At 45.9% G+C, this 10,729-nt stretch overlaps 1 protein-coding gene across 1 annotated transcript in view; it reads left to right on the top strand.

Moving 5' to 3' along the window:
* RNF114 (ring finger protein 114) overlaps positions 1-9,600 on the top strand; it is an 18,189-nt gene extending 8,589 nt beyond the window's left edge. The window contains exons 3-6 of the mRNA XM_017529926.2: positions 947-1,053; positions 1,711-1,825; positions 4,790-4,897; positions 7,815-9,600. Coding sequence (XP_017385415.1) covers positions 947-1,053; positions 1,711-1,825; positions 4,790-4,897; positions 7,815-7,880 — 396 coding nt within the window. The 3' untranslated portion in view covers positions 7,881-9,600. The remainder of the gene's footprint in view (positions 1-946; positions 1,054-1,710; positions 1,826-4,789; positions 4,898-7,814) is intronic.
* The last annotated feature ends 1,129 nt before the right edge of the window (positions 9,601-10,729 follow it).

The following is a 10,729-nucleotide window of genomic DNA, read 5'->3' as shown; positions in this document are numbered from 1 at the left end:
TCTTCCCTCTTCACTTCTTTATTTTATTTTATTTTTCTTCCCTGCCCCAGTTGGGAATCTTCAATTCTTAAAACTCTTTAGAAAACCTGTAATGAAGCACTGTTCTCTGGGCTTTCCTCTCTTTCTGATTTACCGTTACACAGCCTAGATTTTATATGAAAGATTGGGCCAAGTGTGGTGGTTCATGCCTGTAATCCCAGCACTTTGGGAGGCTGAGACAGGCAGATCACTTGAGGTCAGGAGTTTGAGACCAGCCTCCTAACCTGGTGAAACTCCATTTCTATTAAAAATATGAAAATTAGCTGGGCATGGTGGCACACGCCTGTAATCTCAGCTATTCAGCAGGCTGAAGTGGGAGAATCACTTGAACCTGGGAGGCAGAGGTTGCAGTGAGCTGAGCTGGTGTCAGTGCCCTCCAGCCTGGGCAACAGAGTGAGTGAGACTTGTCTCAAAAAGAGAGAATTCAGATTTTACTTTTTTAAAGATTATTTATCACACTCTGGTGATCGATGCTTTAACCAGGGCTAGTAGCTTTTATACATTTTACCTAAATGATCACTTTTCTCTGCTGCACATAACAGAGTGTGGTTTTTGGCTTGCTGTAAGGAGACTAATTTAAATTCTAGTATAGAAAACTTTAAAACATCCTAGATTTGGAGCTTGTCTGTGAGCAGACAGCATATCATGAATAGGAGCAAACCTCTAGGAGAGTAGTTTTAGAGTGGAAGCAGATATCCTGATTTAGTCAAATAAAATAGCAGCCTTGGTATTAATGGAAAAGCTGCAATAATCAGGGTTTCAGCCCCATCAGCTTAGTCAGGAGTCTGGTGAGATTATTTGCCAGGGTGGTATAGGTCTAGTTTTTATTGTGCCTTTGTTTTGGGACTATATTTGGCCTCTTACAAGGTCCTCACTAACTTGTGGGCTCTGATTCTTCTTATTTGAGTTCTTCCTATCCAAGATCCGGGCCCATGTGGCTACTTGTTCTAAATACCAGAATTACATCATGGAAGGTGTGAAGGCCACCACTAAGGATGCATCTCTTCAGCCAAGGTAAATGATTCAGTCTCCCCGTAGGTGGAGGTCATCTCTTGCTATTAATATAAGGAGGCTGGGCACCTTGCATGCCCAGGGGTTTAGTTGTATGAGTTGTATGAACTGTTGTGCTGGCTAAAGATGATAAAAGTGTTTTGGGGGAGTATTCAGGGGAGGACCCTGGACTCTGGTGTTCACTTCACATGTTAGCTGAGCTATTCTTTTTTTTTTGAGATGGAGTCTTGCTCTGTTGTCTGGGCTGTAGTACCATGGCACAATCTCCGCTCACTATAACCTCTGTCTCTTGGGTTCAAGCGATTCTCTTGCCTCAGCCTCCCAAGTAGCTGGGATTATAGGCACCCACCACCAAGCTTATTTTTGTATTTTTTAGTAGAGATGGGGTTTCACCATGTTGGCCAGGCTGGTCTTGAACTCCTGACCTCAGGTGATCCACCTTGCGTTGGCCTCCAAAGTGCTGGGATTACAGACGTGAGCCAACACACCTGGCCAACTGAGTTACTATTTTCAAAACACTTGACCTGAGTCTGGAGTGACCATCAGTGTTCTTGTCATTACACATTTGGTGAGTTTGGCTCCTCTTTGGAGTGTACCGGGGTTGAAGTTTAATGGAAAGGTCCTCACAGAATTTTTTTTTTCCTGCCTTTTACCTCCCAGGAATATTCCAAACCGTTACACCTTTCCTTGTCCTTACTGTCCTGAGAAGAACTTTGATCAGGAAGGACTTGTGGAGCACTGCAAATTATTCCATAGCACGGATACCAAATCTGTGGTAAGAGTAACCTTTTTTCTTTTAAACTTTATTATGAGAAAGGATCAAGCTTGGAGAAAAATGACAGGATTAGTAGAATGAACTCCTGTGTGCCCTTCACCTAGATTCACAGATTGTTAACATTTTACCATATTTGCTTGTAACCATGTTCTCTATTACACATTTTTTGCTGACCATCTGGGATTAAGCTACAGATACCATGACCCTTTTTGAACCCTGATACAGGAGTTCTCCTAGAACAAGAATGTTTTCTTGGAAAATTACATTTTTGTGTGTATAATTAATCGTATTCAAGAAGTTTAACATTGATACAATCTAATATCTAATGGGAAATTTATGTTTTAATTTTAACAATTACAGTTTCCTTCATAGCAATTTCCCCTCCCCCTAGGGCAGAGGCAGGGATGGTACATGAGTTCTCTGTCCTCTGAGTGCCACATTAAGTCATGTGATGTCTGTTGGTCCTGTTGTTGGTAACATTAACTTGGATCCCTTGGTATCCACCAAATCTCTCCTCCATGAAGCTGCTGTTTTATTTTTGGAGTTGTGGGTAAAGAGAGTTTAGGTGAAATTATCAGGAAAGGGCTTATCAGTCCTTGGACATTATACTCAGCTATCACCGACCAGCATATAGTCTCCTTTAAAAAAAAAAAATGTTGTTTGGCCGGGCGTGGTGGCTCACACTTGTTGTAATCCCAGCACTTTGGGAGGCCAAGGAGGTCAGGAGATTGAGACTACCCTGGCCAACATGGTGAAACCCTATCTCTACTAAAATTAAAAAAAAAAAAAATTAGCCAGGTGTGGTGGTACATGCCTGTAGTCCCAGCTACTCAGGATGTTGAGGCAGGGGACTCGTTTGAACCCTGGAGGCAGAGGTTGCAGTGAGCGGAGATCGAGCCAGTGCACTCTAGCCTGGGTGATAATGTGAGACTCTGCCTCAAAAGAAAAAAAAAATGTAGGCTAGGCATGGTGGCTCTCGCCTATAGTCTCAGCACTTTGTGAGGCTGGTAAATCACTTGAGGTCAGGAGTTTAAGACCAGCTTGGCCAACATGGTGAAACTCCATCTCTACTAAAAATACAAAAAATAGCTAGGCATGGTGGCACGTGCCTGTAATCCCAGCTACTTAGGAGGCTCAGGCAGGAGAAATGCTTGAACCCGGAAGGCAGAAATTACAGTGAACCAAGATTGTACCACTGTACTCCAGCCTGGGCAACAGAGCAAGACTTCCCCCCGCCACCCCAACCCCATGAAAGTATTTGTTCCATCCCAGCATTACCTTTCTCTCTTAATGTGATCAACAGACCAGGTCTTTTTTTTACAGTTCGGTGTATACCGCCTTGGGTTTTGTTTTAATTTTTCCGTTTATCTCATACTACTTCTCTTGAACTACATACATACATACATATGGGCAGCCTTCAGCTCCATTGCTGTGAACAGTGGTGCAGAGATTTTAGAATTTTAGTGAGCTTTTGTGAGAATACTAGGGCAGCTATCAATGCTGTTCTTAAGTCTGATAGCATTCTTTATTTCTCTACCCTAAATCTTAAGATAGAACTGGCCATTTTGAGAAACATCTTTGCCTATATTTATGTATGTTTATAAGCTAAAGTTTTAGATATGGATTGACTTGGGTAAATGTTACTTGCATCCATAATTTTGATGGATACTGTTATTGCTGAACTATTCTGGTTTCTGGTATGGCAACCTAATTTTTTGTCTTTTTTTTCCCCCCTCCTTTGGCTTCCTGAAATCCCTCTGATTATGTTGTCTCTGTTGAGGCCTTCTCTTCCTTTAGCCTTTGGCCCTCTGTTCTGTCTTCCTCTCCTTCTGTAGGTTCTTAACTCTGCGTGTCACCCTTCCCTTTGGAAGCCATCTCCTTTTCAGTCTCTATTGTCGCCCTATGTTCTAGCTCCACAGCTACAGCTGCCTGCCTACGTCTTCCACTTAGACTCCCACCATCCCAGATTTCTCTCTTGTCAATCCCCTTTATCACTGTATCTTCCTTGCTGTGGAGTAGGGTTCCACTATCACTGTATCCTCCTTGCTGTGAAGTAGGGCTCCACCTTTAAGTGAGGGCAATTAGGTCCTCTTTCTCCCTGGCATGAGTTTTCCACACTCACTGGTCTGGTTGTTTGTGTGTATTAACAGTAACTGCCACTTCCCTGGCCCCGTGCTGCTGTATCTCTTCTGGAGCACCCCCCTCCTTTTTTTTTTTTTTTTTTTAGATGGAGTCTCTGTTGCCCAGACTGGAGTGCAGTGGTGCAATCTCAGCTCACTGCAGCCTCCACTTTAGGGTTCAAGTGATTATCCCACCTCAGCCTCCCAAGTAGCTGGGATTACAGGTACCTGCCACCACACGTGGCTAATTTTTGTATTTTTAGTAGAGACGGGTTTCACCATGTTGGCCAGGTTGATCTCAAACTCCTGATGTCAGGTGATCCGCTTGCCTCAACCTCCCAAAGTGTTAGGATTACAGGCGTGAGCCACTGCACCTGGCCTGGAGCACCCTTTTGTGTTCTCTGCCTTTCCAAATACCTCCCAGTCTTCAAAACTCAAATCGATGTTTTGTGTGAGGGCATTTCAGCCTGTAAGGCTGTGTTTTGCTTCACTGGGACATCGCTTATCCGATTATTCACTTGGTTTTCTTGTGCTTTTGGATCGTTTTGTGTGCTGGGATGGAAGGCCATTCTAGGCCCCCCACCAGGCTGACTCACTTCTCTGCCTACAGTAGGGAATTGGAAAGGGTGCTATCATGATTTGAGCCTTTACCCACTCCTACATGTCATTTGACTTGAGGAGGAAATTCGCAGTGTTTTCTGGGCTGCTGATGTGCACAGGAAGGAGTGACCTGGCCCTGGACGGTATGTCAGGAAAGCTGTCCTGCAAGAACGGAGGTCAGACACAGGTCACAGAGTGCCAGCTTGGACATTGGGTGCCTAAGACCTTGCTTTTGTGTTGAAAGGTTTGTCCGATATGTGCCTCGATGCCCTGGGGAGACCCCAACTACCGCAGCGCCAACTTCAGAGAGCACATCCAGCGCCGGCACCGCTTTTCTTACGACACTTTTGTGGTAAGTCTGGACCGCAGGCTGTGATCCCACCCCTGGGGGAACGGCACGGCTGTTTCACTCTTCTCAAGGGGAACTGGGGGCCTCCAGTGTAAACTTTGTCACTGATGTGATGTACTTCTAGTCCCTGGAATGGCAATTACATAGTTTCTGTTTATGGGCCAGGCAGGTGACATTTGTTTTTTATTTTATTTTATTTTTTTTGAGACGGAGTTTCGCTCTTGTTGCCCAGGCTGGAGTGCAATGGCGCGATCTCGGCTCACCGCAACCTCCGCCTCCTGGGTTCAGGCAATTCTCCTGCCTCAGCCTCCTGAGTAGCTGGGATTACAGGCATGCGCCACCATGCCCAGCTGATTTTTTGTATTTTTAGTAGAGACGGGGTTTCACTATGTTGAGCAGGATGGTCTCGATCTGTTGACCAGGATGGTCTCGATCTCTTGACCTCGTGATCCACCAGCCTCGGCCTCCCAAGTGCTGGGATTACAGGCGTGAGCCACCGCGCCCGGCCTTGTTTTTTATTTTTTTGAGACAGTATCGCTCTGTCACCCAGGCTGGAGTGCAGTGGCACTATCTCAGCTCAGTGCAACCTCTGCCTCCCAGGTTCAAGTGATTCTCTTGCCTCAGCCTCCCAAGTAGCTGGGACTACAGGTGCAAGCCACCATGCCCGGTTAATTTTTGTATTTTTAGTAGAGATGGGGTTTCACTTTGTTGGCCGGGAAGATCTCGAACTCCTGACCACCTGATCCACCCACCTCGGCTTCCCAAAGTGCTGGGATTATAGATGTGAGACACCACGCCTGGCCCAGAGTGACATTTAAGAAGATGATCTGGTCACTCTTTGAGACAAAGACAGTGATGCTTGCTCCTTCATCTTCTAGCCCTGCCCCCAATTTTTTGTCTACTTTCTTGTGGTATATATAATTTCTGCCTGTTATAGAACTTGGTTTGGGTGTGGTGGTTCATACCTGTAATCTTAGCACTTTGGGAGGCTGAGGCAGGTGGGTTGCTTGAGCTCAGGAGTTTGAGACCAGCCTGGGTAACGTGGTAAAACCTTCTCAAAAAATACAAAAATTAGCTAGGTGTGGTGGGTCCTCCTTGTAGTCCCAGCTGCTTTGAGAGAGCTGGGACAGAAGGATCTCTTGAGCCCAGGAGGCGGAGGTTACAGTAAGCTGTGATCATGCCACTACACTCCAGCCTGAGCAACAGAATGAGACCCTGACTCAAAAAAAAAAGAATTTGGGCTAGGGAGGCTCTTACTTAGATGTCCATGGGGACCATAATGGAAATAATCCTCCTGAGGATTTACAAACCAGATGGTGCCTGGCTCATTGTGCTGCCATCACTTCCACCCCTTGTTTTCTTGTGGAAATACAGGTGCAGCATTGTCTGTCTTCTTTGCCCCCCCCATGCCCCAGCAGCACATGAAAATCTCATAGGAAGTTTCACAGGTTTTAATCATCTTAAAAAATACTTCTTAAAAAATACTTCAGGTCAAGCCGGGCACGGTGGCTCACGCCTATAATCCCAGCACTTTGGGAGGCCGAGGCGGGTGGATCACAAGGTCAAGAGATCGAGACCATCCTGGTCAACAAGGTGAAACCCCGTCTCTACTAAAAATACAAAAATTAGCTGGGCATGGTGGCGCAGCCTGTAGTCCCAGCTACTCGGGAGGCTGAGGCAGGAGAGTTGCTTGAACCCAGAAGACGGAGGTTGCAGTGAGCCGAGATTGAGCCATTGCACTCCAGCCTGGGTAACAAGAGGGAAACTCCGTTTCCAAAAAAAAAAAAAAAAAAAAACTTCAGGTCAAATAGCATAGATCGACTAGCCAAACATGGTGGTCAGGTTTATGTTCTTTCCCTAGAGCTGGGTGGCACACTGTTGTCTTGGCATTATAGGAATAGGTAAATTTTGCCAACTATATCAAGTAAACTTCATACTTACGTATATAGATGTCAAGTTAGGATTTTAGAGTAGTGTTTGGTCTTAATGGCTGTATTTCAGTATCTTAAGAAAGAAAGCTCTTTCCTAAGTTGACATAAAGAATATGCTCAGTCTGAGAGTGTCTGAAACAGACTTCAGAATAACTGCCCTTTTTGTTGATGTTATACAGATGAATGTAATTCCTAAAAAATGCTTCGTTAAAGAAGGCTGGTTGCGCTATAGTTTCTGCTGTACTGTATGATCTCTTAAAAAAAAAAAAAAAAAAAAACAAAAAAAAACAAACCTATTCTGTACTGGGCACTGAATCTACCTCTCAGAAACGACCCTTCAGCTCAATGCATCTGTGTGCTCTGTTCTCACAACCTTAATTAAGCATTCTGAGCACTTGGTCTGTGTCAGGCTCCATTCATGTTTTGTCTGGGTCTCTCAATCTCCATTTAAGGGAGGCATCCTTATCTTCATTTAAGAATAAGGCAGCAGTCTGGCTGAGCACAGTGGCTCACGCCTGTATTCCCAGCATTTTGGGAGGCTGAGGTGGGCAGATATGAGGTCAAGAGATCAAGACCAGCCTGGCCAACATGGTGAAACCGTATCTCTACTAAAAATACAAAAAATTAGCTGGGTGTGGTGGCACATGCCTGTAGTCCCAGCTACTCGGGAGGCTGAGGCTGGAGAATCCCTTGAACCCAGGAGGCAGAGGCTGCAGTGAGCCAAGATCATGCCACTGCACTCCAGCCTGGGTGACAGAGTGAGACTCCGTCTCAAAAAACAAAAACAAAAAAACAAACAAATGCAGCAGAGACAAATTAAGTAATTTTCCCAGAGTTACATAGCTAGCATCACAAACAGTTGCATCTGGGATCCGGTCCCTGGCAGCCTGCTCTGAATCCAATTGCTGGGATGTCCTGTTTCTCCTACTGAAGGCCAGTCTTTGCATCTGGGAACGGTTGCTGAGGCTGCATGTCTGTTTTGCCCTTAGGATTACGATATTGATGAAGAGGACGTGATGAATCAGGTGTTGCAGCGCTCCATCATCGACCAGTGAGCAGAGTCTGTTCTTGCTGTCTGTCTCATGTTCCAGGGCTTCCATAACGCATTAAACGTGAAACCTATGATTCCTATACTTTAACTGTTCAACAGACCTGAAAATGAGCAATGGCACTGGGACAGGGTCACTTCTGACAGGGGAAATGGGTCCCTAGGTCAGTGATCCTTTTCCCTTTGGGCTCTTGCCAAAGCTGTCTTCCCCTACTGTTCACCTTGTTTGCCACGTGGTCAAGTTCATATTGGTTCTCGGCTACTTCCAGGAACTTCTGCCTCCTCCTGTGGAAGAGAATCTAGCTTCTCCACCTCTTGTTTCCCACTCATTCCTCCCATCCCGTGTTCGTCTCTTGGGTCCCCTAAGCCAGCCAAGACCTTTTCTGGGTCGTGAATAGCACAATGAAGCAAGTGTCTCCTTTCCTTGTCCCCGAAGTGTGTGGACTCTGGCAGCCATGCACCTGACCAGAGCTGAAGCTCCCGCTGGGTCGTGGGGTTGCCAGAAGCTGGGTTCCATCCCAGGGTACATGTCACCAGTCCTCTTGGGGTTTTGTACCATCTGATGCTGGAAGTTTTGATTAGTGATATCTTCCTGTTACTACACATCCTTAGAGTTCACTGGTTCAGTCTTAAATGCCTGCATGGTGCCTTTTTAGGATAAGGTATAACCATATATTTTTGGTGGAAGTGTTTCTAGGTTAGGGAAATTAAAGTCTATTTATCCGTAAGTGGGGAGGAGGGTCAGCTAAGAATTGGGAGGACCAGAGCTTTTTGGTTCGGATTTACAAATTAATGAAGTAGTTTTAAACAACCTGGTCATGTTTACCTCTACATTTGGGAGCCTGCCTACATCCTTGTTCTAGAAGCACAAAAAGGAGTCCTCAGATGAATTAGAAGAAAGAGGTTTGGGGACTCAGCGGACTAGTTCTTTCACCTTCTTGGTAACTTAGGTTAAACTGAGTATTGTTTTTCTATCACACGTGTTTTTCTTATGACACTGGTTTCAACATGTAAAATGTGTTTGAAAACCTGGTTTGTAGATGAAGAGAGGAGCTGTAGGAAACCCAGTACCACCCCCTGGTCTGTTCTGACGAGACATTGTTCATGAGGCACAGCACATTGCATGATGAAAAGCTGTTGCTGGAAACTTGCTTTAGTAACAGCTCAAGAAGCTTGGAGTTCATATTTCACAAATATTAACATAAGGCCAAGACCTGTCAGCCTAAACTGTAGGAGCAGAAGCTCTGATTGACCAAAAGGCATATGGGTTTAGGTTGATTCTCTGATGTCATACGTCTCTAATGAGGCTGTAAGTGGCCTTGGGCTTGTAATTGCTGCTGTGGTGCTCTGTGCCTGCCAGTGAAGAGCTGCAGACGCCAAGAAGCCAGCAAAGATGGGGCCTGCTGGAGAAAAGAGTTCTTTCATTAGTATTTCTTGGGAGGACCCAGAAGTTAAGGTCAGCTTGCTCACTGTAATTTCTGGAAAAAGTTCACTCAGACCTCCCTGAATTTAGATCATCTCAGAAGTCTGGAGGGAAATCTGACAAAACTTTCATCTGAGGGAGCCCATGTGAGTGTACATCCACCTCACTGGTGGCACCAAGAAACTTACTTCCTTGTATTAAGTGCACTTCTTGTATTTCTAATAAGATGACTTTCCAGAAAGTGAGATTTGTTCTGGCTTTTAAAAGGTGAAATATAAATAAATTTCATAACTTATCCAACCGATAAGCTGTGGTGTGTGTGCTCATTCACTGCCGTTTGCCGCAGCATGGACCTGGGGAGCCTCCAGAAGATTGTTATTCTTTCTAGGAGGGAAGTTCTTGCCTGTCGCTGAGTCGTGTCTGGCTTCTAATCTCAGCTGACGCCGCCAGCTGGGCCTCATGGGGCCTGTCCTCTGGGAAAAGAACACTTGTTAGGTTGGGAGGCTCTGGGAGGTGAGAAGCGACAGCGCTCTGTATAGCAAGGCTTTAGAAGTGCGGATGACAACAGCAGCGCTGAGACCTTGTAGGAAAGGGGCTCTGCAGGGTCGAGTTTCAGGTCCTGGATGTGTTTAAGTTCGCACTCTGCCCCTAGCTGTGGGGCATCTAGCGAACACTTTCTGGACCTGTCTCCCTGCTCTGAAGTGGGCATAATTGTATCTGCCTCTTAAGGATGCTAGGATCCAAAGAGCAAAGTATACAGAGCTCTTCCTGCACAGTGCTGCGTCATGGGTGCTCACTGTAGTATTTGGCTGCTTGAGCTTCATTCTAATCCTGTAGGAACCTTAATTATTTTTAGCAAGAAATGGGAGTCACACTGTGTTGCTCACGGTGGGCTTGAACCCCTGAGCTCAAGTGGTCCTCTCACCTTGGCCTCCCAAAGTGCTGGGATTACAGGTGTCAACCACCAAGCCTGGCCTGGAACCTATTTTGTTTTTTTGAGACGGAGTTTCACTTTTTGCCCAGGCTGGAGTGCAGTGGCTCAATCTCGGCTCACTGCAACCTCTGCTTCCTGGGTTCAAGTGGTTCTCCTGCCTTAGCCTCCCAAGTAGCTGGGATTACAGGCATGCACCGCCATGCCCGGCTAAATTTGTATTTTTAGTAGAGGTAGTGGTTCATCATGTTCGTCAGGCTGGTCTGGAACCCCTGACCTCAGGTGAGCCGCCTGCCTTGGCCTCCCAGAATGTTGGGATTACAAGTGTGAGCCACTGCACCCGGCCCTGGAACCTTAAATTTAATACAGCCGAGACAGCTCAGCATCTCCAGTCTCCACCCATGCCCCTCCCTCTTTTGTATTATTCCATCTTGCAGTGGTTTAACTACCCAAGCCAGAAACCTGGGAGGCCTCTTTCTCCTTCTCCGCCACATTCCTGCAG

Source organism: Cebus imitator, unplaced genomic scaffold (genome assembly GCF_001604975.1).
Source record: "Cebus imitator isolate Cc_AM_T3 unplaced genomic scaffold, Cebus_imitator-1.0 Scaffold62, whole genome shotgun sequence".
Taxonomy (NCBI): Eukaryota; Metazoa; Chordata; class Mammalia; order Primates; family Cebidae; genus Cebus; species Cebus imitator.
Note: the sequence above shows the minus strand (reverse complement) of the source record. Positions and strands in the feature narration are given on the sequence as shown.